Source organism: Gallus gallus, chromosome Z (genome assembly GCF_016699485.2).
Source record: "Gallus gallus isolate bGalGal1 chromosome Z, bGalGal1.mat.broiler.GRCg7b, whole genome shotgun sequence".
In the NCBI taxonomy this organism is placed as follows: Eukaryota; Metazoa; Chordata; class Aves; order Galliformes; family Phasianidae; genus Gallus; species Gallus gallus.
Genome location: NC_052572.1, coordinates 44,816,438 through 44,844,081, shown reverse-complemented (window position 1 = coordinate 44,844,081; position 27,644 = coordinate 44,816,438). Strand labels below are relative to the sequence as shown.

Genomic DNA, 27,644 nt, shown 5'->3' with positions numbered 1-27,644 from the left:
GACATACAGGAGGATATAGTACAGTTTAAAACGATGCTGATGATTGACATTTTATAATCAAACTGTATTATTGCAGATTGTACTGAGTAGAAAAAAATTACTTTTGTATAAATTGGTGTGGAAGGTTCTTATTGTCTTCTCATAATATGTGTCACTGCCAACACTATCTTGAGCTTGCCCTTTTAAGTTTCCATTTTCATTCACTTTAGCAATAAAATAACTGGAAAGCCCCCAGTACTGACAAATTCTATAACACATACAGAATTTAAGTACGAAAGGTTATCTTAACCCATAGCTATGTGGTTTTAACGTAAATATGTGACAAGATCGAACTAGCCCTGATATATTTAAATATGACATTAATATGTGTTATTTTTGCCTTGAATCATGCTACAAAGCTTTGGAGCATATAATTGCATCTTAACTTCAGAAATGAAAATGAAACACTCAGGTAGGCACTAGCATACGTATGTAAAAGAGGGGACATTTCTACATTAAATGTTTTTAAGGAAACTCTGTAAAGAAGTACTCTTCTCAGCAGAAAAGACTGCCTCTTGCAATCTGGATTTGTTGACACATTCACTTTTCTGTTTGGAATGTTCTTATTGTCACTACATGAAACATTTTTGAAAAAAAAAACCCTCCCTAGCTTTCCAGTAGGCCCTCTTCAGGTACTGGAAGGCCGCTATAAGGTCTTTTCGGAGCCGCCTCTTCCCCAGGCTGAAGAGCCACAGCTCTCTCAGACTGTCCTCTCAGGGGAGGTGCTTCAGCCCTCTGATCATCTTCGTGGCTGTCCTCTGGACCCACTTCAACAGCTCAGTGGCTTTCTTGTTTTGGGGCCCAACACAGCTGGACACAGTACTCCAGGTGGGGTCTCACGAGTGCAGAGTAGAGGGGCAGAATCACCTCCCTCCCTTGACCTGCTGCTCACACTTCTGTTGATGCAACCCAGGATACTGTTGGCCTTCTGGGCTGCAAGCGCATATTGCCAGCTCATGCTGAATCTTTCATCAACTAACAGCCCCAAATCCTTCTCCTCAGAGCTTCTTTCAAGCCATTCTCCACCCAGTCTGTATCTGTACTTAGGATTGCATCTATGCAGATGCAGGACCTTGCGCTTTGTCTTGTTGAACTTCATGAGTTTGGCATGGGACCACCTATTAAACACATCCAGATCCCTCTGGATGGCATCCGTTCCCTCTAGCATGTCAACTGCACTCAGCTTGGTGTTGTCTGCAAACTTACTGTGGGTGCACTCAATCTCACTGTCCATATCGCCTACAAAGATGTTAAATAACACCGATCCCCGCACTGATCCCTGAGGAATGCCACTCATCACCAGTCTTTTCTTGGACTCCGAGCTGCTGACCACAATGCTCTGAGTGCGGCCATCCAGCCAGTTCCTTATCCAGCAAGAGGTCCATCCATCACATCCATTTTTCTCCAGTTTGGTGACCAGGATGTCATGTGGGACAGTGTCAAATGCTTGGCACAAGTCCAGGTAGATGACATCGGTTGCTCTTCACTTATCCACTGACTCTGTAACTCCATCATAAAAGGCCATCAGTTTTGCCAGGCATGACTTGCCGTTGGCGGAGCCATGTTGGTTACCACCAATCACCTCATCGTTATTTTCCATGTAGGGCCTTCAGGAGGATCTGCTCCATGATCTTGCCAGGCACAGAGGTGAGACTGTAGCTCCCTGGATTTTCTTTTTTTTTCCCTTTTTGAAAATGGGGGTTATGTTTCCCCTTTTCCCATCAGTAGGAACTTCACCAGACTGCCATGACTCTTCAAGTCTGATGAACAGCAGCTTGGCAACTTTATCTGCCTGTTGCCTCAGAACCTGTGGGTGGATCTAATTGGGTCCCATGGACTTGTGCACCTTCAAGTTCTTTAGGTGGTCTCAGACTCGATCTTCACTTACAGCAGGCAGATCTTCATTCTCCAAGTTCTTACCTTTGCTTTCTGCAGATTGGGTGGTGTGACTACAGCCCTTTCCGGTGAAGACTGAAGCAGAGAAGTCACTGAACACCTTGGTTTTCTTCTTATCCCTGTGATCAAGTCTCCAGTTTCTCTCCAGAGAGGGCCCACATCTTTCCTGGCCTTCGTTTTATCACTGATATACCTGTACAGTTTTTTCTTGTTCCCCTTTATGTCCCTTGCTAGATTTAATTCTGTCTGGGTTTTAGCTTTCCTCTTCTGATCCACTTGAACAACTACTTTGCTGTCCTTTCAGGTGGCTCATTCTTGCTTCCACTCTCTATAGACTTAATTTTTGAGCTTAAGTAAGTCTGGGAGCTCCTTATTGATTCACAGAGGCCTCCTGGCATTCTTGCATTCGTTTTTCTCAGGACACACTGCTTCTGGACTTAGAGGAGATGGTCCTTGGATACTGGCCAGTCTTCTTGGGTCCCTTTTCGCTCAAGCTGAGGCACCTCAGGCTGAGATCAGTTGGATAGGATAGAGAACTTCACAGGAAGTGGAACAGCAGGAGGAGCAGGGATTTGGGAGAAGCTGCATTATCTTTTCAGATTGATAACATTGATAGGTGATCCTGCAACTGAAAGGACAATATGTGAGGAAGAAATAGGTAGAGGGAAGTAAGCAGGACATTTTGAAATGCTATTATGCTGCAGACGGCTGACCAGTCTCTGAGCACATGGGGAAAACATCAGGGTACAGCTTGAGTCTGAAAATGGAGAAATTATAGAGTCACAGAATGTCCCAAGTTGTGAGTTGATGTTTGGGTGGTGACATATTCAGAATGGCAGTGCTCCCTGAAACAGTCTCTTTGAGAGGCCAAAACAGAGCTAGCATTTTCTAAAGGTTTATCTGTTTTGAAAGAGGGACAAAATGTTAAGATTTATTTATTTAAAGTGTTACTTAAGCTGTATTGACTCCTGGACACAAAGAGTTCTAACTTAAAATAGACTATTTAATACATTTTGAAACTGAATTTCTTTACCTTACTATAAATTAGTCTGATGCTTGAGTACTCCTGTACCTTGCAAGTGGTGTTACTCATTTGTCCTCATTATACACAAGTATGGCATGTGCTGTGCTTTTCATGATATTCAGTGTTACTGTAGCAATGGTAGTGTTATCTTTTAGCAACAGAGGCTGTGAGATCCACTGCTTTGCAGCTACAGGTAGTATACTTTATATAGTTCTTGTACACTTGATATTTGGAAAAAAAAAAAAAAAAAAAAAAGGAGCAATACCAATGAGATTAGAGGCATGTATAAATACATAAATAGCATTTTGGAATAGTGTTAGGATTGAAAAGTGAAGCACTCAAAAATTAGCCATTGGCATATGCAGTCTTGTGCAAAACTGTTCAGTATAGCTTGCAGAGTTTTAAGCCTGCTCCTTATCTTGATGCATTACTTTGTACATTCTTTCATTTCATATTTATATCATTTAGCATTTAAGGAAAGAATAGACTTACAGTGATCTGTTTACTGTATCTACAAAGGAAGCTAAAGTGGATGTGAAATGAAAACTCACTACACAGATAAATGAAAGATAAATTGTTAGAAGATGCACTTAAAAAGAAAAACTATAATCACATAATGCAGGGAACTCACAGAATTCCATATTTGCTTTTTAATCCTGATCTATGTAAAAAAGATTATTTTGTAGTTGAAATATCTAATTAGATGTACAACCCATTATGTCTGTTTGACCAGAGTGCTGTGAGTGGTCAGGATAACTTAATCTGGATATCAGTAAGTATGAAAACAAGGAAGACTGTTAAAACCTAGTCATATCAATAACAGTAGGTACTATGATAATATGAATAAGATAATCTGAAATTTAGGAGATGGGTGAAATACTCCCTTTGGTATTCTCTTCACAAAGAAGCTTAGAAAATTATATTAAATATTTATAAAAACATAAAAGACCTTTGATCTTTTTTTCATTTTAATTAGCCAGGATGTATGCGCCATTCACTTTGAAGCCAAACACTACTCCTTTGTATTAACGTGCAGGGGGTACTAGAAAATTGAACCAAGTAGCATTTAGCTATTTCTCCTCCTGAGATGAGATAATTAACATCTACTCTTTTGCAAACTCTCGTAGTGTTACCTGATCCCCATATAGAGGTTTCATGTTGGCTTCTAGAATTTGAGCAGTATAGTGTGAAATTTCTGTCTCAGCCCATTTCTCATAAATTGTCAGAACTCAGGAAAATTATTAACCTTCAACTTAAGCTACTGATCTTACAAGGGGAGCTTAGTGATATCAGATTGAAGGAAACAAAGTGGACAAAAATTGCAGGAGGGAAACAAAGGTGTATATATAATATACTGAACCCATTCTGTTTTCTGGTGAAAGATAAAGGCAAATGAAAAGCCTATTACCTTAATGGCAGCTATTAGGTCTAAAAAGGATAGGAGATTTTTTTACTAATGAAGATGAGAGTGGGATTAGTAAGAAACAGATGAAGAAAAACTGAACAAATGAATTATCAAGTCAAATATTAACTCTGAGGGTTTCTAGGTGCTTGGCCAGCTGGTTCCCTGGCCTGTCTACCTACTGCATAGATTTCCCAATCAACTTCAAAAACGTAAGAGTAATCTTAAATGCAACCTTAGAGCTTCTGACCTAGTGGCTTCTGTTAAGAGAATCTGAAGAACTGACAAACTCTTTTGCCAGCTTATGCTTTGGGCTGCTGGCCTTGGATATCCACTTCAGCCAGAGCCTTGCTTACTTTATCCAACTGGCCAGACATCCCAGTGCTTCTCAACATATTTTACTTGGTGAGTCCACCACACAAGTATGAGCTTGCGAGTCCTACAGTAAATGGAACTGGACACTTTTCGTGGCTAAGCTTCTGAATCTGAAATGTGTAGTGAACTTAAATTATGTGTGCACCAACAGGAAACAGAGCTGCTTTCAGAAGAAACCCAGAAGTGGTTCCTCTCAATGGAAACAAGTGTGTTTATACTGAATACTTCACTTACTAATGAATTCAGATTTTTGAATGATTAGCAGAAAAGCTCTATCTAGTTTGACTGTCACCATGATGTCCCATGATTGAAATTGTGTGCTCTGTTCATAAGCATTACGAAACATGATGAATTACATAATCACATCTTTTCATGGATACCTTGCTCCATACGATTGTTCTTTTAAAGAATCTGTTATTTAATATTTTGTGTATTTTGTTTCAAGCTGCATGAGATGAACATAATACCCTGTTTCCTGTACATTCTCCAGCTTTGTTTGGAGAACATGATCGTTCATTTTTCACTTACCTTTAATACAGGTGCATAAAGATGATAATATTTAATCTTGCAGGAATGTTACAAAAAAAGAGCATTGTTAGGATCTATGGATAGACACTTACACTGTGGTGATGGTAAGTTTATTTGTCATTTTATGGTCACTAGTAGTGACCATAGAAGTTACAGAACAACTTCTGCTATATCTCACTTTCCTTTGTTCCCAAATATTCATGTACTGTGTTAAAGATAAATTAAACATTTAAAGCTATTTCTTATTGCTAGAACAGTTGATTTGAATTCGAAAATGTTGCTGTTTGTTCAAAAGAAATCTTGTCTTTTTACATGGAAAGTTCTAAGTAAAATTGTTAGCTTTTACTAAGGAAGAAACAAGTAGAAGGAAGGCTCTTATGAGCTTATTCAAGTTTTTGCCTTTTTATCTGTCAATAAATAAATAAAACAGCAAAATCTGTCCATTAGTAATATCACAAGTGGATACCTTCTATGTTTAGCAGTATTACTATTCAACGGTTTTGAAGTACAGAAGATCAAAAATATTAGATTCATGTTTTGTTTCTACTAAATAATTCAATTTATTATCTTTTTATCAATATTACTCTCTGTTCCATAGCATTATTTAAGTTGAATGTATTCAAAATATTTTTTTACATGGACGTTCATGCTGCCACGTGTGAACACCACACTAAGGGTAGAAGTGAGACCAGTCTTATACATGGATAAAATAGTAGATGAACAGACAAACAAAAAAGAGAGTAAATGGAGGAAATGGTAATGCTGTAATTATAATCCAGGCAATTTCTTCCAAAGGTTCAGTAGCTGAATTTAGAATATTCATGTAAAAACTAGCCATGGATTGTTTACACTGTAGAACAATTCTTTTTCATTTTAAGCATATCGTATGGTTGTCAATCATAGCACTTCAGAGCACTGATGAGTTTCTCAGTGAACGCTACTAACCTAACTGCTGAATTCTCAAGAAGGATAGTAAAGGATGAATGAAATATGACAGTTCTCTGAAACCAAAGCACATTTTAGTAATTTACTGTGGCTCCATTTTCAACAAGCATATAGTTGTAGGCACTGAAGTAAGCAGGGTCTGTTTATCAGGCTAAGGCAATACAAAAAAAAATCTAAATGGTCAACATTAAATTTGAAGCAGATGAAAAATATTCATGTAGATATGAATAATGTAACTTAGTTTTTAATTGGATAGTTTGTTTATTTTGAGATCCATCATCAGTGAGCAATAACAGGGAGCTCAGTTATTTCCATTTCATTTTGAGTTATGACTGTATTTTTCAGCAATTTCCAGAAAATTCAATGAATAAAGTGGTGATTGTGTAGTCTGCTGTAAAAGAACAGCTGCACAAGCCAGTTCACAACAAAACAAGTTGGACAAAATGATTTCTGAAGTACTGTTTCCCTTATTACTTCATAGAGCCTCTCTGACTGTGGAGACATACCTGAGCCAACTGTCACAGATTTCTGTCTTTCTGAAATAATAGATTCCTCTCCTTTCTTCACTACTTGCACTTATAATGTATGTTCAGGTTATGACCAAGAGTGTCTTCTTGTCCCCAGGTTTTCATACACAGTGGAATTAAAAGCTTATAGGAAAAAATCCCTCAGAAGGCTATTTTAGCTTCATATTAATGGTCTTTTTGTATTTTAGTGTCATTTGAGATCTGAAAAAAACAGTGTTAACTGGTAGCTGAGTTAATCTAAGTTTTCTCATGACAACAAATTGTTAACGCTGTGGATATTTTGTGGGATGGTAAAGAAAACAGGAAAACAGTATTTGGCATAGATTTCAATGTTTTCAGAAAAAGAAGCATAGAATTCAGTGTTTTAGAGGCTTAATTGGCATTTTTGACATTTTGCATCTGGGTGTCAAAAACTATGAATGACTACACAGAGATTTAAATTATCCAAACAAAAAGAGGATCAGGGAATGTAGTTCAGTGTTGAACTTTTAGCTCAATACACTAATGCAGTTAAATCCTGCCAGAAAGGATAGCAGTTTTTTAGTTTGTTATGGAGCAGAATTCTCCTTTTAACTTTGGACTGTGTGATCCTCAGAATAAGCCCCTTGCGGTTGGCTTTCTTGATTATGTTAAGAAGATAGAAACATATGTATTGACCTGCCAGAATCTAGATAATCCCATTAATTTTTTCCAGGTGTTTTTAGAGAAGAGTCAGAGTAGAGGAAGTCCTCATTCAGCTTCTGTCTTGGAAAAGTGATGATCTTGCCTCAAAAAGAGGAAACTCTAGACCTTTGCAAAGACTCATTGAAATCTCCAATTCCAATTACAGTCATCTGTTGTAGTTCCCTGCCATTTAAGCTTATTCCATATACGCCGTTTCTCAGGATTTTTAACATAAGAGTTTTTTCTCCTGTAAGGTGTTTCTTCTTTGATGAGAAACTAGTTGTCTCTCTCCCATCTCACATGCATGCATGAGACCACCATTGCTCTCTTATTTAGGGGGAAAATAAGAAAATGATCTAAAGCAACACTGTAATGAATCACTGCAGTGTTCAGTCTAATAAGTAGGAGGAAGCTGTCTGTGAGATGTGAAGCTACCAGCCTGAAGTCACAGGTATGCACCTAGACCTCTGCCCTGATGAGAACTAGTGAGGAGGGGATCTGCGTATTAATAGGGCTATAAATTATGGTGCAAAATAATTAAAAATACTGCTGATTAAGGGAATTCCACATGTATGGTGCAAGAAACATATAACAGTCATAATTTGTGTGTGTTGTTTTGTTTTGTTTTGTTTTGTTTTGGGGTTTTTTTTGGGGGGGCGGGGTCAGTGCAAACACAGAGGGATTTGTTTTCTGTGAAGTTTCGAGATCATAAAGTAGTATGTAGCTTGAGTATGAGCAGACAGAAGAATGGTGCTTTTTTTTTTTTTAGTAAGACATTTTTGAGTGCAGGAAGGGCTATCAGAATAATTGAAGTTTCAGTTCAGTAGCTGTACTAAATTATCAACCAAAGTCAAGAGATACAACCAAAATGTTTTGATTCAGATTAAATGTAGTATTTTGTTTCAATGGAAATGATGTTTTAGACTTTTAAAGTAACAAACAAAGCAATCAAGCAAATAGATACATGAACAAGCAACCAGGCAAGAGGGACTGGGAGAGTAACATTGCAGTATGACTTATCTCAAATCATATTTAGTTTTATAGAAAGTATAAGGGGTATGGTGTTCCATTGGATGTCTCCACAGGACACCTGCTTTTCTGTGTGGCCTTAAATTATACATGCATGGGAACATACAGACCTGCTTGGTTAGAGTTAATGAAGATATGATAAAGGCTTTCAGTTTCTGAGCTCTGTTTCAGTGTTCTGCTTGCAGGAAGAAGTGCTACAATGAAGGCAGCTTGGAAGGGAAGTTGCTAGTTTTCAGGGTGAAACACAAGGCAGGCTTGAAAAGAAAGGGGAGATGGGAATGTTTTTTAAAAATACTGCTTTGTTTTGAGGAAAAAAAAAAGAGACCAAGGCAAATAAGGTGGTGCAGTTTTATGCTTGTTCAAGAAATTCCAGGCCTTACAGGCAAATTGAATCTACAAGGGACTTTTTATTTTATTTTATTTTATTTTATTTTATTTTATTTATTTTTTAGCATATCTTTTCTAAAGGTTCCATGATTCTCTATGGATTTCAAGAGTAAAGTGTCCCTTATTAAAGAAATTCCATTTTTAACTTTGCTTATATGCCAAATGTTCTTTGAAGGTCTCTCTGAAGAGCTTTTGAAGTCTCTTTTGAAGTGTCCAGGCTCCAGTAAAATGTTACTAAATTGCTATGGATTTAGGAGAGCTCTACCATTGAGCAGGTGGATTGTTGCCCAAGCGGGGTCAAAGGATCTCCATGTAAAAGTGCCTTGAGAGATGCCAAACTTGGAGCAGCAACCAGGCTGTAGCTGCGTCTAAAAGCAGAAAGTATTCAGCACCAAGATCTGCTCAGAACAGAATGGTACTGCCTGATGAGACCAGCTAGTGAGAAGCAAGTGATGTTACCTATCTTATTGTTCCTTAGGCTTTGAGGTAAACTATTCTAATGTAAACTTAGGCTAATTAAAGATACATTTTTTTAACAAGTGCTGTGTTCCAGCTGCTATCCTTGGTCATTGTACCAATATAAATTCATTTCTTCATTATCTCTAGCATATATAGCCCTAACGGTCTCTCATCCTGTAATTTGCAAGTAGGATCTAAGGAAAATAAAATTAATATCTAATTTCTTTGATTCTTAAAACTGTAAAGGTCCATGAATTCTGTCTCATTTGTGTGTGATTAGGTGGCAGAAGAATCTAATTAGCATTAGCTTCTCCATGTATAGGGGAAGAATTACAGTTGCGTGCAGCCCTCTTGTACTGCAGACTGTGAGCGGTGACTTCTTTCTGCATTGTTGTGTCACAGCAGCAGGTGAGAAGAATATAAAAGGACCTTTCTTAATGCAGTCCCTTTCATTAGTATTGTAATGGTCTGATGGCTACAGTCTAAGAATAATTGCTGATTTGAGCTCTGTCTTTGTTAATTCCCTGTCAGTTACTGTTTGTTGTTGTTGTTGTTGTGATTTTTTGGGGGGTTTTGGTTTTTGTTTGTTTGTTTGTTTGTTTTAGGAATTACAGCTTTATTAGAACTTGATGTAAAAGTTAGAGTTTTCTATAGCAAAAACATCTAAGTAATCCCAAACAGTAAAATGTTAAAATACACTATTTTCTGACTGCTCTTGCTGGGGTAGATCTACTTTCGCATGGAAATTATCCTAGTAGAAAATCTGTTTTGTGGACTGCTAAAGTTGTCATATACCTTTATACAAAATTATGCTTAAATAAAAGTGAATTTTTTTAATGAATTTGGACTCAAAATTTTTTAAAATTATCATTCTTAAAATGTTAACAATGTGAAATAGAATAGTAATTATCTGCAAGAGAGCAAGAGTCACCTTTCAGTGTACGTTGGAAAAAATAATCTTTTGTTGTCTAAAGCTAGGCATGCAAATATCCAAGTACTTGAAAGTAGTACAAAGAATATCCTGTAGTATACACTAAATACATGTTTATATTTTATTTACATTTGTAGTGGATTTATTTTAATTGTTAATTTCTAATAGATGTTATTACGTGATTGTTCTTACAGATAGGATTTTAGTATGATTTGGGTTGGAGAGGACCTTAAAGACAATCCACTTCCATCTCATGCTGTTGGCAGGGACACGTTGCACTAGACAGGCTGCTCAGGGCCCCATCCAAAGTGTCCTTACACACCTCCAGGGGTGGGACATCTGCAGCTTCTCTGAGCAGCCTGTTCTAGTATGTAAACACTGCTGTAGTAAAGAACTTAGTCTTTTTACATAACTTAAATTTACTCTCTTTTGGTTTAAAATTACCCTTCTCGTACACACTACTAAAGTCTCTCCCCAGGCTACACCACTCAGCTTGGTATCATCTGCAAACTGTCTCTGTCACCAAGGAAGATATTAAATAGTTCTGGTCCCAGTACAGGCACTCCTGAGGTACATCACTCATTATGATCTCTGCCTGAATATAGAGCCAGTTGCTGCAACTCTTTGGCCAATTCCATATCCCCTGAGTGGTCCACCAAAATTACATCTCTCCTGTTCAGAGGCAAGGGTGCTGTGCAGGACTGTATCAAGTACTTTGCACAAGTCCGGGTAGATAACAGGAGTTGCACTTCCCTTGTCACTCTGTGTCCTACAGTTTCATGAGCTTTGCTGCTCTTTCCCTGGACTCCCATTCAAAACTGACCTCCGATTATTTTTTCCTTAGGGCTGCTGAAGCCAAAGATTTTCAAAGACGATTAATTTCAAACGTAAATTCTTACATAAAGCTTATAAATTAAAGACATTGGTTTGGAATTGTTTTAAGCAGACTTAATTGTAGTCAGGATGGCAGAAGGGATTAGTTAGGAATAGAATTAAGGTTAGCAGTTTAGCGGTGTAATGGGTTTCTCTGCTACTTGGATAGACAAAGTGATAGATTTCTGTGTAGAGAGCACTGAAGTGAAGAAAACATTAAAGTTACTCGCTCATAAACGGTAAAGAGTTTAGATTTAGTAATCTGGTTTTGCTTTGCATATTGTTTCTTTAGTTCACTTCTGGCTGCTAATAGCTAAAGTAATTATCTCAGTTTGGGACTGTGAGCTTGTTCTGAGTGTAAATGAAAATAGGATAACACTTTTCTGTATTTCTTACTTGGCCTAAGTCTACTTTTTTTTTTTTTCGTCCTTAATGAAATTTTAGCTGCTGTAATCAATCCAAAACTTTAAGAACAAGGACTATAAAAGCATTTGTTTCGAATGCAAGTTTTAAAGAAGTTTTCGCCTAATATTACTCATAAAGTCCACATGATTTGTTAAGTATGATTGTACAGAACAGCATTGCTCTGAACCTCCTACCTGCTACAGCTCAGTAATGACTTCATAAATGTGTGGGTGTAATTTTGAAACTGGAAAATGCCTTCTCCTGGGCCACTAATTTCTATCTACAATGTTTTATGTGCATGTACTTTTTAATTCTATTTAAGTTCATTTTCTGTTACAACATCCTAAAGGACAATAAGAGAAAGTTCGAATCTGGAGTAATAGGCTGGCATTTGGCCTTACTGAATATCAATGTGTGCTCATTTTTGTTGCATTTGCTTATGCCTAAATAAAATTTAATAAATTGACTAATAGCCCTATGCATTTCTCTTTTTTTTTTCTTCTTAAATAATTTAAGGAAAAAATTATAATGCTTATTGTCACCATATGCATTGCTAAAGCCATGAGACGTGGGAATCCATGTGGAATAACACAGATCTGTGCTTTCTGAGAGGTATTTGGTCTGATCTTAGAGTCTGTGCAGTGCAAAAGATCTGGAGGTGAAGCAGAATGTACAACAGTTGTGATGGAAATGCATAGTAAGTGCCTCACACTAGATCCAGAATTTTTTCTGTAGTGCCTTTTAAAATTGAGTTCCAGATTAATTTCATATATTCAGCTGTCTTCTGGAAAGCCATTTTTTAAATCTTTCTTAATCATCAAGAGGACTACTTACTTTGAAAATAACTCATACTTTCTAAATTACCTAATAGTTTCATCTTTCTGTACAAAAGCTGTGATTATTTAACTGCTAGTGAATTCTGAAAATATATTTATACTTTCTTTAATCCTGAGCCTTCTTACATCTTCATGCCAAATACTACGTTCTACTGACTCAAGCTGCCGCTTGCAAGCCACTCAGACATGAAGTTTTGATATATTATAGGCATTTTTTAGATAGGTTTTTAAATAAACCAATCTACAGATGCAAATGAATAAAACAGATTGTGAAAATGATTTGTGATTTGCGAGTTAGGCTGGCCATTTTGGAGCTGAAGTTTGCAGCTGCCAGGGTGCTGTAGGTAGCTGGAATTCCATCACCTTCAGTCTCAGGTGAAGTTGTGACTGAGATTGCTGCAGAGATTTCTTCTGTTTGACTGGTGAGATAAAATCCCACTGGCCCTTATGGCAGCCTCCAACTAAATCCTTTCTGGATACAGCTTCTGTCCGCAGTCATCAGAGACCTGAAGCAACTTCTGAGTCAGGCTTCAGCCACTGTCTTGGGCTCGCTCAGCCGTGCATTTCTTCCAGGTCTCTGCTCATTTTCCAAACTATTGATAAGTCCAGACATGAGAGAGGCCTTGCCTAATTGCCTACCCTTTGCCAGCTTGCTGCTTTTTTCTTGTAGAGATAGCATTTTGTTTCCTTTTTTCTTCATGTGGTTTTCACCTTGTCCTTTGCATCTTTGATGGTGTCCTTACCAGCCTAAGCTGATTTCAGTAGTTACTTAGTTCGTGCCAGTTATGGGCTTTTTATGCTTTCTTTTCTTGAAGGGATTTGGGATGTCTGATCCCATTAGATTTTATTCTTAGGTTAGATTTAAGTAAGCTGAAACACTTGCATCCTTGCAGGATCAAGACCTCATCTGGTAAATAATCTGTTAAAAAATCATTGTTAAATATTGTCTTCATGGCTTTTAAAATGTTTAATAGTTTTTAAAATTGCTTTATTTAGCAATGGACTGCAGATACTTTAAAAGTGTGAGATATTTGTTGCACGCAAATTTGGCACAGTATTTTCATGACTGAAAAATCTTACATTAAAATATTCATTTTATCCATGTTTATGAAATAAGGGTTAGATGCTAATAATAGTAGGCTTTTGCATTTCAGTCTTCCATGGTGTTCAATGGAAAAGCAGAAAAACCTACTCTTCACAGTTTTCTGTGTAAGAATCACAAGTATACCTGTAAGATATATTTGACTGAGATATATTTGACCAGAGAGTTTGTGGCTGGTGTACTTCAGTTTCACCATTGTTTATCAGTAAGACGTTAGAAATGTGCAGTGATCTTTAAAAAGACAAAACTGGATAGAAGTGAATTAACTTAATCCAGTGAAATTCAAGCAGGGGTTGTGCTGTGAAGAATATAACAGAAATAATCATTTTTACTTGACTTAATAAGAATTATTAATAAGTTTGAATTTAAGTTTGGATTTTTTATTTTTTTTTGGTCAAAATAGGATTTCATCCAATATGTTTTGACAGAGCCTTGAGCTATGAGAAACTACTGGCTGTAGATATTTTCTGCCAGAAAGATGAATCTATTTCCAGTAAGCTAGTTGCTTCATCTTGTTGGACACACGCTTGGGAATTTATTACGTAATTCTCTTAATCCAAACCAGTTGTGTACATATTTTGTAATTGATGAATTGCTGTCAGTAAATAAATACTTATACAGAATCAACTGTTAAGAAAAAATACCATTTAACAGTATTCATACTAGTACACAGCAGTGTTGTATTTACCGTATCTTTCCACATAGACTACTGTCATCTAAGACTGGTGTTTACAGCTATTACAACATTGAATATAAACTATCTCAGATAAGAATGCATTTGCATTCTAACAGTATGTCAAATACTTTTATCAGTACACTGAGTAATACTAGATCACTAGTCCTTGAAATGAGATGTCCTTAAATTTGTGAAGAAGAAGCAAGTATTCATCAGTCAAATTCTCCTCTACATTTAGATGAAATGCCTTGGTTAAGTAATATCCTTGAAGACTGGGTGTTTCTTCTTTTCACTGTAATTGTGGTTGGCAAGCATAACATGTTTTAGTGCGTTACCATAACACAGCGTATATCTGCAGTGTCCTTTCTGTATTTTCTTCATAAATGGATGTAACTTAAGTGTATTTTGGTGCGTTCTTTGCATTTGATTAATTGTCTTATTGCTTTTTTGTATGCATATATCTTATTCCTGCCACTGAGCACATATGATTGATGCACTGAACTGTTGTCTTCTACTCTTTGAATGTTAATCAAAGAACACACTCCTCTGCTTAATGGCTCTGCAGTGTGGGAGACAGCCAAATGACATAGACTAGAGTCTGCTTTTTTTTGTTGTTCTTTAATCATTTTTATGTAAGACACTGACAAGAACACTTTATTTTTTTTTTTCATTTATAAACACTATTTCATGCTTAAACTTATCCATTGCTTGGTCGAAGTTATGAAATATTGTTGTGCAATTAATTTTTTTTTCAACATTTCCTGGTAGAAGCAGTAATAGAAGAGATAAAACACTAAAGGAAGGGAAGATAGTTAAGCAGAAAAAAATATCAGGCATTACCAACAAAGAAGAAACAGATGTCATGGAATCAGTAGATTCTTATGGTTTCAGGTCTTAAGAATTGGGCAGATTATTTTCTTTAATCAAAAACGAAGCCTGATAGTCATCTGGATTCTATTGCTAGGGTGAAAGCAATACTTTATGAGTAAACTGTTCCTGAAGTGTCAGAGTAGACATCTGCAATGCACTGATGTACATGTAAATGTGTTCAAGAATAGATACTAATTGGGATATGAAAGCTGCTTTTGGTGAGAAATGAAAGGACATGTTCAATATTTAAAAAAAACAACAACAACAAAAAAAAAAAACACAAAGCAAAACAAAAAAGCCACCAGTAAATGTTTCTTTGTAGTAGTGGTAGTGGAGCTTAGTATCCTAAGCAGCAAACATCTTGAAAACACAGCTCGTATTTTTGTGGCATATAGTTAGGATTTAAATTTTATAGCTGAAGTTTAAATCATTTTCTGTCAATCTCACCAGTGAGGCAGCCAAGACTAATAGGAAAGCATAGTGTTTATGGTCTGTAGTATTTTAAATGGGATTTTGTTCAGATATTCCATTCCCCCCCCTCCCCCCCCCCACTCCCATAAAAATATTCTAGAATACTGTCTTTCTTTAAGTTCTGTGTTTCAACTGATGGATGCTGTTGGTAAAATTCTTCCATTAGCACTGTCACCCACTTAGCTGAACTAACAGAACTTACAAACAGGAGTTTATCTTTCTATTGCCTGTCATGTTTGACTATGATGATGGTCTTACTACAGTCATCCTGGAATGGTAGGACTGTGCAGAATATCACACTACTTGTATTTACTGATGTGGATATTCTACAAATTTTGTTTTAGTTATTGTGAGTGAAGGCATTTTTTTAACTCCTCCAATTTCAGCCCAGAAAACATATCAGGTTTTTGTTATATATAATGATTTTGTAATATTCTAGGAAGGCATAAGATGGAAATCCCCAATTGAAAATCTTCTGTAAATATTCCTCATATATTTTAAATATATTATCATATGCTGCAGAAATAGCTCTATTTGGAAAGAATTGCTTACTTACGGACAGTCTGTGTTAGTGTAATATTCTTTTCAGATCCACGCTAAAATGGTACCTTGAATGGTTTCAAAATACATTCTTCTGGATGAAGACCATTTTTGCTCTTAATTCATACAAATAACGGCTTCTGTTATTTCAGTCTACATATTCAATTCTGATGATGGTTATACTCTATCACTGTTTGTCAATTCTAGATAATTTTTAGTATAACTAAGCAATCTACATGTCTGGTTAGTACGGTTACTGTTTACTGACTTCAAAATGCCAAATAAGTTTTTAACATAGTAAGAAAATCTAGGTTGAATGTCTTTCTCTGCTGATTTGCATCCATCATTATTCTTTCCTGCTTTTTATGATAAGACTTTAGATTTCAACACAATTACAGAAAAGAGGAGATGAGAATGTGTCATTTTAAATACCTTGTCTTTAGTTTATGTAAGAAATGCTTACTGTCCTCAATACATGGAAATTTTAGCACTGACTACTGTCTTGTCCTGTTTCCTGGAGTATATGTTCTTCTTGAGTGTTGTTCTTTGAAAGTGTTCATATTGTGATAATTAATATCATGCAAATACACAGATTTTTAAAATAAGCCAACTTCTTGGTTTTAGTCACTTACCGACTTGCAGTTTTCCTTCAGCATTTGGCGGATTTGAGGTAAGGTAGCCTGTCTGCAATCAAGCAAATTCTATTAGTTTCAGCTCTTCACAGCTATTTACATGTTTTCTGAGAAACAGAGAGATTTATTTCATTTTGAACATAATTTGAAAATTGAAAAAGACAGTTGGGAGTGTCTTTGTATGTTAGTATAATTTCTGTATGCTTCATATAAATGCTTATGGAATTAAAAGTGAAAATATTTGAAATGAACAAGGCATCTATGCTTCTATGATAAATGAATGTGAAACTAATATTTGTATTTTTTTTCCTTTTCCAAACATCAGGGGGAACACAGAGATTACCTCGTGCAATTGGAGTATCTTTGGCTAAAGAGCTAATCTTCTCTGCACGCATTGTGGATGGTGAGGAAGCAAAGTCAATAGGATTGATTAGCCATGTGGTGGAACAAAATGAAGCAGGGGATGCTGCATACAGAAGAGCACTAGCTCTGGCAAGAGAATTTTTACCTCAGGTACAACAAATTATTTTGTTCTTAATTGTTAATAATTAATAAGACTAGAAAAGAATCTGCAGTATTCAGAGAAACTGTCATGAAGTTATGTATTAAAAAGCCACTCTATTTATATAGAGAGCAATGAAAAATGATCTTTCTCATGTACTGAATGATGTTATTTGGTAAGAATTTCAGTGAAGCAAATAAACTTTGTCAGTACTTTTGTCAACATGATATAGTCTATGTTTGCATTGTATATTTTGCTTTTCATGTTTTAAACATTAAAAATAGTGTGGTATTTTTAGTATAAAGCAATTATCTCAATATTCCGCTACTGTTGAGCACTTCAGAAGAGGCGCAAAAATGTCATTATGAAAGTGAGTGCATCTCAGTGTCAGATTTTGTTTTGAAAACCTTAAATGCAATTTCAGTATTAAAGCAAAACCCATTTGGTACTGGAAAGTGTTCTATTTGCTTTCTGTCCTTTTTGTATATATTTGATGAAAGTATCGTACTTTTTTATAATTCATTCTTCATGCCATCTTATCTCCGTCTTTTACTAAAAAAGTTAAAATGAGTTTTGCCGAATTCTGAGCTTTAGAACTTAAAAATTTTGGTAAGAAGTTTAATCATGATTTTTACAGGGGTCTTTGTGTTAGCCGATTGCTACCTGTTCCCTTGTGCTATACAGTGCAGGTTATTGTTTGCAGTGAGAGCTCTTGATGAACTTGTTTTCCGAGTGAGGCACCCAAGGTAGCAAATTCAAAGGAGATAGTATTAAAGAAAATTAAGTAAATCTCTCTGTTGGATCAGAAGTTTAACAGTAAAATTTTTCAATTCAAAATAGAAAATGTTACAGATTAAATATGACAGTTAAAAATGATTGTTTCTTGAAAAACCTCATGGAAAGAAAAGTATGAAAAATATGCTGTTTATTTTAACATGTTGCTAAAAGGCCAATTTATTGTTACGGCCTTGCACTGGAACCACTTCAAAAGCATATGGAGAGCTCTGAGATCCTAAGTGTCAAAGACAGAAGCAATACCATATCACCACTAAAGTGACGGTGCTTGGTTATTCTCAAAGTAGCAGGCCACTACTTTAAAGCAGTATCTATCTGAACATTCAGAAGTTGATGCCGACAGTTGGCACAGGACTGAGGTAGATGATTCCCAAAGATGCCTCCTTGTGGAGGAACAGGGTCAAACTCCTGGATCCTGTTGGTCTCGGTCACAGAAGAGTGTCATCACCTGAAAATGGCAAGCTTTGCAGTAGCACATTTTAGAATTGAAGCTATATCCATTCATTTCATTTTGTTTTCATATTTTTTTCCTGCATCTCTACCGTATGATAATAGCGGCATAATTAGATTGATCCAGTGAAATCCTGTAATGATGTGCTCTTATAGTGGCCGTTCTGAGCCTGGTTTTGATGGGAATTGAGCAAACTTGACAAAAGAGGGATGCTCAGCACGTAAGCCCAAAACACTGGTCTAAGTCGTCACTTCTGAAAACAATATGCATCTTTGCTATTTTCTCAATATTGAAAGAAGAAAACTTCAGAAGAAAATAGCTTCTTTAGCCATATATTTTAGGATATTTGACCTGTTTAGTAGATTTCTAAAGTCTAGAAGGTCCTAGCACAGGAACATTGATGTGCTGGTTGTTTACTGCATAATCTTTTAGAATTTTATGGTGTTTAAATAATCTTTGTCTTTCATTTTAGGGACCAGTAGCAATGAGAGTTGCAAAGCTGGCCATCGATCAGGGAATGGAGGTAAGGCCCTGTACTTCCCATAAGTGTGATCAGAAGTCAGATTGGCAAGAAGTTTTCTGTGGTGGTTTTTTTTTTTTCCCTAGAAGTGTGTTTAGTTTCTCAGTCAGTAGCCTTTCAAAATCCATTTGGTCACAACTTTTTTTTAAGATTAAATATAATACTTTTTTGTCTGTATTTATTGATTTTTAACTATGTAGACTAGAATGAATGTTGATTTCCACAACAAGGCATAGTTGCCACTTCTGTCTAGGTGTAATGCACCCTGCCAACTGTTAATTCCAGAAAGTAAACATAGACTATTAGGAACAAGTTATATTACAAAAATAAATATGCAGAAAAAAAAATCAATTCTGTCAAGGCTTTCAGTTTAGTGCTTATTACATGATAAACATCAAGAAATACATTGTTCATTTTTATTACTTTAATAGAGGCTACTTTTAAAATTGTATGTGAAGACCTATATTCGTATTTGATTCTAATCACCACCCCTTCTTAACAATAGTGAACCAAGTTCTGAAGTTTCTTAAATACCTGCCCTGAACACTTCTAGGCACATATTTTACTTTAGGCTTGTGAATTTTCTTGCTGAGCTCAGCATGACTATTCTTCAAGTTAAGAGCATGAATAAGGACTGCACCAGAACACCTTATAGTTCAGTGTAGGGAAGAAAAAGGAATTGCATCACATGCAGAATCTAAATCCAAGAGTTCGAATTGAAGAACGTTTTTCTTTTCAAAGTCTCAGAAACAAATTCAGAAACTCTGAGTGATCATGTAGTTCAGCCTTGAGACTCAAGACAAAATCTGCTGTATCAGAAGCCAAATGTTCCTTCCTCTGATATTACATGGCAGAGATTTCAGGGCTTCTCTAGGTAATCTTTTTAGCTTATCTTCCCTTGACAATCTACTTGTGTTGCATAGCCACAGTCCTTTCCCTGGCCATTTGGAGAACTGATCAGCTGACACTTTAGAAGGACAGAGAAGTACTGAGGAAAAAGTCATTTCAGTAATTTCTGAATGGCCACTTCATCTGTTCAGACCAGCCCACAAAGAAAATTATTTTCAAAAGTAGGTGATGGTGCAGGATTGCCACTGGCTTCTTTTACTTTTTAAAATCCATTTAAAATTGAATTCATGTTAAACTTTTAGCATGGTATCATCTTCTTGTAGGAATTTTTGAAGACGCTTTCTTCAGAGTGATTTTGGAACAATTTTTCAGTAAATCTTTTTTTTCCCTTGTAGCAGTTGAAATGATTACAAAAGTGCATGTCTGTAATGATTTTTAGTCCTGATGATCTGTAATGAAGAGCGTACACTGTTTTGACAGTGTGTTATGTACTAGTTTTATCACTGTATACAGGAACTGTTCCAGAAATGCAAGGCACTGTCACCACTTGGCAGTGAGATATTTCTATGTTAGGTAGTGTAGAAGAACTTCACAGACATGTTTTACAATTTGGCATATAGAAACATAGTATGTAGGTTAGCTGATAAGAAATAGTGCATATGAAATGTACAAAAATATGCTTTAAAGAATGTTGAATTCTTTTCCTCAGGTTGACTTAGTAACAGGCCTAGCAATTGAAGAAGCTTGCTATGCTCAGGTATGTAACATGATTACAAGAAATATGTAGAAAAGAGGATTTGCTAGATTACACTGAGAAGATTTGTTGTTTCTTCTACAAATATTTTGTCACTGTATTTATGCCTTCCCTATACTCACTTTTTTTTTTTTTTCCCCCAGTAAGGAATGTAAGGAAGGAGGTGTAAGACTGTAGGACAGAAACTGTTTGGCTGAAGGAAATTAAGCACTGCCAGCCCCATGCCATGCCAGTTATGCATAGCTGTGCATCTATTCCAATTTGCCATTGCTTTTTTGGTTTAACATGAAATAACATAGAGGACACTTTACAAGCATGTGCAATTTGACAGCATGTGTGCTTTCCAACAGAAAATCAAGATAAACATCTTTGCCAGCAAAACATGAGAATGACATATTCTTATTTTGTATGTTCTTGAACTTTGTGACAAATTTTTGATAACAGAAACAGAAGCATCAGCATTAGAGATACGCTTATTTAAAATATGCAGTGATCTGATTACAAACCTAACCATCCACCTCCATTCTCCCCAAAACCCACCAAAACAGCCACATAACAGAGAAACCAAAGGAAATCAGCACATCAAAACCCTGAAACAAAATCTAGAGATTCTCGCTGTTATCTGTTCAGAGAAGATACTCCTCCTAGACTGTTTCTTAGCCGTACTGTATGTCTTTGAAGTGATTGCTACTTTCCTACATCTGACTATACACTGCGGTTTTCATTTTTCTGTTGTGCTGTATTACACAGAAGAACTGGTACAAAAACTTGTATAAAAATACTATTGTTGATTTTTTTAATATCTGTAATGAAATATTACTCTACTCTTTGCAGACTATTCCAACAAAGGATAGAATTGAAGGTCTTCTTGCATTTAAAGAGAAAAGATCTCCTCGCTACAAGGGAGAATAAAAGAAGCTGATGCCTTTAAAATGAAATGGGGTATATGTACAGATATGAGGACCACTATGATGCATTTTGCATCTATGCCTAGAGAATCAAAACCACCAAAGTTAAAGCAAATGTTACTGATGTTACAACATCTTCTGTGTGTCCATACTTGTACTGGGGCAGGATAGAAATGCGTGCCTACTCATGCTCATTACAGTGTCTGAAGGCCTTGTATTGGCAAGGTCACAGGTTCATGCAGCATTTTAAAAATTACGTATATCTGAAACTTACCATTCTATAATTCAAAAAAGCTCTGTAAATTCTTTATATAAACAAAACCTAAATGTGATGCGAAGTATAAATCTGATTTATCATTTTATCAGTATCAAAGTGACTACCAAACACCAAAAATAAAAAATTGTACCAAATATGCATTAAAATGGTTCTGTATATCAGTAAAAATTATGTCTGAGTATTCTACCTGAATGTGTACATTATAAATAAAATGAAGGGAAAGGAAAAGGATTATTGTTTAGTAAATGTCAAGCTTAATCATCTGACTTACATTATTCTTAGTAAAACGAAATTAACTTTTGTGAGAATAGCACACAATGGCATCCTTTTGGTGAAGTCATTGCCAGTGTATACATTTAATTATATTAAATGAAGATATCTTAAAGTCCAGCCCTACTAATGCATTATTGTTCTTTAAACTGGCTTGCATTCTTCCAAAATATCATCTGATCAGTACTGTCTGCTGTTTAGGAACTTTTTTTCAATTATCCTAGTTATTTTAAGTTTGTGGTGACCGTATTAAGTATTTTTTATGTGGGGATATGACTAATATGCTGCTAAAGAGACTAGAATTCTCTTCTGTAAAGGACCCAGAATGTCCCTTTCGAAGAGTCTAAGAATGCATATTTATATACAACAGGGATGGTAATGAAATGTTCTTTGTTCTGTGGCAGCCTCAGGGCTCTTTTCGTATTTGAAAGAGAAATCCATTAGGTTATGAGGTGAGAAAACAGTTGTGATTTGTACTGTATATTTGTTCTGATTGTGGTGTATACAACAAATACCTGAAAATAACCTCTTAAAAAGCATTTTTGTTAACTTGGCTGGAAAATAAATATGTCTTAGCAGTCAGAGGCTGTCTTCTTATAGAAAACAAATTTCTTTGCAGTTAGTTACTGTTGACTTATGAAACTTGTGCATGCTCTGCTTTTTCTGCGGGATTAATTGTGGTCAGTGTCCGTATCTGTGATGGTAAAGCAGCTATTCAACATGAAATGACAAGAACTCATTTAAATTCATATTTAGACATATCATTACATGTAAATTGGTTATAAATGGTAGAGCACACACTTTATTAACTGGTGAACTTGCTGAGTCGATCATTTCGTGCATGATAATTTGCAAATAAAGTACCGGTGCTTGTTTTTATAGTCATATAAAGCCTTGAGGGTCATTTTCTCCTGTTTTTGAAATGCTAACATGTCATTTTCATTTTTACTGAGTAGGAAATAATTATGTTAATGAGACTTTAAAAAATATTAAGTCTGTGCTGACTGATTTGTGTTTGTGTATAACTCTGATATACTGTCAGGTTATTGAGATGCCTCTGGTTTTCTAACAAGGACTGATGAAGTAGCTTCCATGAATGTACTTTATAAAAACCTTAACTTCAAATACTGTGGTATAAGACTAGATTTGTGCCTTTAGCTAGTAGTTTTTATTTCAGAAAATAGTTTTGCTGTCATGGTGATTTCTCCATTCATTTTCTCAAGAGAAGGTATTGTCAGATTGTGGCAATTTGAGTCAAAGAATTGAAGTTAACAATTTGAGTGTTATTTCAAATTGAGTACCATTAGCATGATTCTTAAAGGTACTATCTAGTGATAAAGCAATAGTTCTAAAGAAGAATTTTTGCAAAGAATGTGTTAAATACTTACTGTCTCTGTTATTAAGCAACTGGCGTTATGATTACTTAATTGTTTCTAGTAAATAGCGGTGTTAGACTTCTACTTCCATGAAAGGATGCAACAGAAATGCTCTTGTAAAGCCCTGCTTTTTCTTAGGAAGGGATCCTGGCAGATCCTTCTTCAAGTGCTTACACTCAGTTCTTTCAGTTTGTGAAAAAGCCATGCTTTGCTCCACAATATCTCAACAGTAAGTGACCTCTGCTGGTTTCCTGAAAGGTTATTTCATGGTCCCCAGGCATAAGCAGCTCCGTATCCTTGCTTTTGCTCAGCTCAAGTGGATAGTGAGTTCTTCTGTACTTCAATACTGAGTTCAGTATTGAAAAGTTATAGTACAAGTAGATCCTTGAGCCTCTCGGTGTAAGTGCAAGTGCCAAACAGTCCAGATCTTCTTGCTGAAGTTAATGTGTGAATTTATATGACCCATATACCTCATTTTTGACTCTAACCTATGAAATCATTAATACGGAAGTAACTCACATCTCACTAGTTTTACTAAATTTCTGGATGAACTTCTAAGAATTGTCTGAATGACTTCAGTCACTTCAGTGCCTTTGAGTATCTCACCTGCTATGAAGAAATCTGGTCCTTTATTCTGAGATAGTATAATGATACACCTAAGATCACTTGGAGAAGGATGTTTTGTGTAACACATCTATGGAATTAGCAGAACCATTCGTGCCAAGTTGTTGAAATTCTATCAGTCTATGCATGATTACTCATAGTACCACTTCAGCGTTCATATCTGCTTTTTAACAACTGCTTTTAACTACCTGCATTCAAAATAGTAAACACTAGTATGCATCATTTGCAACTTTTTCATATATGTATCACTCATTGTTCTGTGATGTATCTGTTCAACTCAGCAGAAACAAACTGGTCTCTTCTACAAAAGCTAGACTAGCTTGAATTTGTCTTTGGAAGACATAGGAGGTAAAGTAACATGTTCAGTATTACTGATACTTCATAGTACAAAAAAGCAGCTCGTAGATGCAAAATGAAAAGAGTGATTGATATATCTTAATTTATCACCAGTTTAGTTTTTGTTTCATTGCTTTTCCATGTAAGCAAATCCCTGAGAAGATGTCTATTGATATTAGTCAAGGTTTATGATATAATAATCAGGGGAAAAAAAACAGCAGAAGAAGTTGGTATTTTTTCTGGTGTAAACAACAAGATGCGCTTCCATCTCTCGTTTACACACATTCAAGCTAATGGCACAGCTGAAAAGTCACGAGACTCCACTGTCTAATGGAATTTGCACAGCTAATGCACTTATGGTGTGATAATGACAATGCAGCTATTTTAAGATGTTCTTTTTCTGCACACTTCTAGAAAGACATCTATCTCCAAAAATGAGAGAATAGCTGTAAACAGATAAGCCAAAAGGAGAGATATGTTCAGCTAAAGGTAATGAAATTCCTTTTGTGTATTTTGAGGGATTACAAATACTGCTTTTTCAGTTTGTCTCTCTTTTTTTTTTTTCTTCCTGTTAGATTTCATTTTGTCTGTCTGGTGCTCAGATAACCAGGCTGCAGGAATATCTAGTGACTTATGTGGAGAGTTTTTTCATTTGTTCTTTAAACGCCTATGCTTTATAAGCAAAGTTGGAAGAGTTTTAAAAATTATCCCAAAGGATTATTGAGAGATTTGATTATAAATAACCATGTTACCACCAAATATTTGCAAAGGCGAAAGTTTTATTATTCAATCTTGAAATAGCGTTGCATGTAAGTTTCCTTAGTTCTGCAGAGTGTGCAGTGTTTATACAGTGTATTCATTGCACATTATAATGCAACTATATAGAAATGTCATCTGCACACATAGATAGGCTGCTCCAAAAGTAATACCTCCTATTTATTACCATGGAAATTACAACAGTTGCAAAGAACACAATAACAATAATTGATAGAGCAAATTCTCAGCTACAAAACACTATTTTTCAACACAGTCCCCACTGTTGGCTATGCATTTTCACTACTGATGAACAAGAGTCTACATGCTGCTCTTCTAAAAATCTGCAGCAGTAGAGCTGACCTGCTGTCTCTGTTGCCACTGCTGAAACATGCCACGCACTACCTCACTATACACTACCTCACATTCACTATTTGGTCCCCATAAATGTTCAGTAAGTGTCAGTGAATGCCAGTGGGTGCCATTTTTTCCACATAGAAGAATTCAGTGACACCGCTTTGCTTCATACACACTTCCATGTCAAATACCATTTTGTCAGACTGCCTCTCTGCTGTCATCTCTCAAGTGGCAACAACATGTAACAGAATGTGGATGGGAAGGTTCATCTTCTACTGCCATACCACCAACATCTGCCTCTGACATCATGGGCCAACATAATAAGAGGCATGACTTTCAGAGCAGCCCTTGTGTATGTGTGTATGAGTGTGCATACGTATACATGTAAGTAAAATTGTTTTGACTGTCAGGTAGTCACAGAGCCACAGAATTGTAGGGGTTGGAAGAGTACCTCCAGATATCATCAATTCCAACCCCCCCCGCCAAAGTGGGCTTCCTACAGCAGGCTGCACAGTAGGCGTCTGGATCGGTCTTGACAGTCTCCAGGGACGGAAAATCCACAAGCACCCTGGGCAGCCCATTCCAGAGCTCCATCACTCTCACCAGGAAGAAGTTCTTTCACATACTGGTTTTAGAACTTCCTATGCTCCAGTTTATGGCCATTTCCCCTTGTCCTGTCCCCACAGAACACTGAAAAGAGGTTGGCCACATCTCTTTGACTCCTACACTCCTACACTATTTGTAAACATTACTAAGATCACCTCTGAGTCTTCTTTTCTCGAGGCTGAACAGACCCAGATCTCCCAGCCTTTCCTCACAGGGGAGGTGCTCCAGGCCCTTTATCGTCTTTGTGGCTCTTTACTGGACTCTCTCCAGGAGAAAAATAATGCCAAGGTCTTTCAGAATGCAATAGTAGTATTTTATTCCAGGAAGTTTTGAATTTATTTGTGCAGGAGCACTACCATCAAAAACCTTGAACCCCGTATAGCATGTACTATTACTGTTCCAAGTGGCTATACTTGCTGTAATACAGAAATTCTTCTGTGGGAACAGCAGTCAAGTACCTAGGACAAGCATGTTGTTACTTTGTATTTCAGTATGTACATCTGGTAGTTCAAGGCTGGAATAAATGTAGCAGAAGTCAATGTGATTTTTAACTTTCTACAAAGGCGTGGCGTGCACATTCCTCCCAGCCTTACAGTACGATTTACTTCTGCAGTTTGGACAGGTCTGCAGCAATCATGAGCATCTCATTAATCAGCAGCTGTCATAGATTGTAATATCAGTCTCCACCCTTCCTTTACTAAGTCTAGACTTAGATTTCATCTTAAAATTTTATCTAGTAGATAATTCTTCCAAAGACAGTCATTCACATGGGAATAAATATGAAATATGTTAAAAGAATTTATTATAGAGAGTATGAAGATTCTGTGTCAAAGCTGTCTTATTGCAATACTTGATTTCGAAATAGTATATTAACTCTCGAAGATACGGTCTATATATATATGTTTATAAATTCTTCAGAGTTCTGTTTAGTGACTACTTCTCTTTCATTATAATTTCTAAAGTGTATGCTAATAAGGCTTCTGTAACGTTGAAGAGGTGAGAATGTTGCGGTTTTCATGTTGTATAATATAGTCACTTTCGAAAGGACATGAAGAGTTGGGGTTTTTTTAAACAACATACAGCAAATAATTTCTTTTTTATTCTTGCAATTGCTAATTGATTTAACATTTTCATTTAAGCATAAGGGACTTTGTGATATCATCTTTGGCTCAATTCTTTCTAGCATGTTAGAAAACTCTATGCCAGTTTGTGCAGATTCTTCAGAAAACGTGTCTCGTAGTTTAGAAGGAAAGTTTAAAATTTAAATTACAAGGGTAGAGTTTTGAAGGCTGTTTTTTCGTTATATATAAACGTTAATAATATGTCTGTATGCTTATGAGGAAAGAGTTCGACTCTGCATTTTTTATGTATGAAGTCCATTCTGCCAGAATTGTTCTCTTCAAAGCTGTTATGTAGCTGAACTATTAATATAAATTAAATATATTCCTAGATAGTGACCAAAAACCTGGCTCATGTTGAATATTGTTTTGGTTGTGTTTTTATAGCCAGCCTCCTCTTCAACATAGTGATGAAAAGGAGAGAAAGAAGGGACATGCTTCAAAGAAGCAGTGGATCTTGGAAGGAACTTGGATAGAAGAAGTGGCTTGCCTAGTGTGTTCAGGCTGCGGTGACTAAGTCACAGTCCATTTCAGCATA

General features: G+C 36.2%; 1 protein-coding gene across 7 annotated transcripts in view; it reads left to right on the top strand.

Moving 5' to 3' along the window:
- The window catches only part of AUH (AU RNA binding methylglutaconyl-CoA hydratase), a 112,070-nt gene extending 87,592 nt beyond the window's left edge, over nucleotides 1–24,478 (top strand). For all 7 annotated transcript variants that reach the window (XM_040655553.2, XM_040655554.2, XM_040655552.2 and 4 more), the window contains 4 exons: nucleotides 16,936–17,123; nucleotides 18,831–18,881; nucleotides 20,437–20,484; nucleotides 21,316–24,478. In XM_040655553.2, coding sequence (XP_040511487.1) covers nucleotides 16,936–17,123; nucleotides 18,831–18,881; nucleotides 20,437–20,484; nucleotides 21,316–21,393 — 365 coding nt within the window. In that variant the 3' untranslated portion in view covers nucleotides 21,394–24,478. The remainder of the gene's footprint in view (nucleotides 1–16,935; nucleotides 17,124–18,830; nucleotides 18,882–20,436; nucleotides 20,485–21,315) is intronic.
- Nucleotides 24,479–27,644: the final 3,166 nt, after the last annotated feature.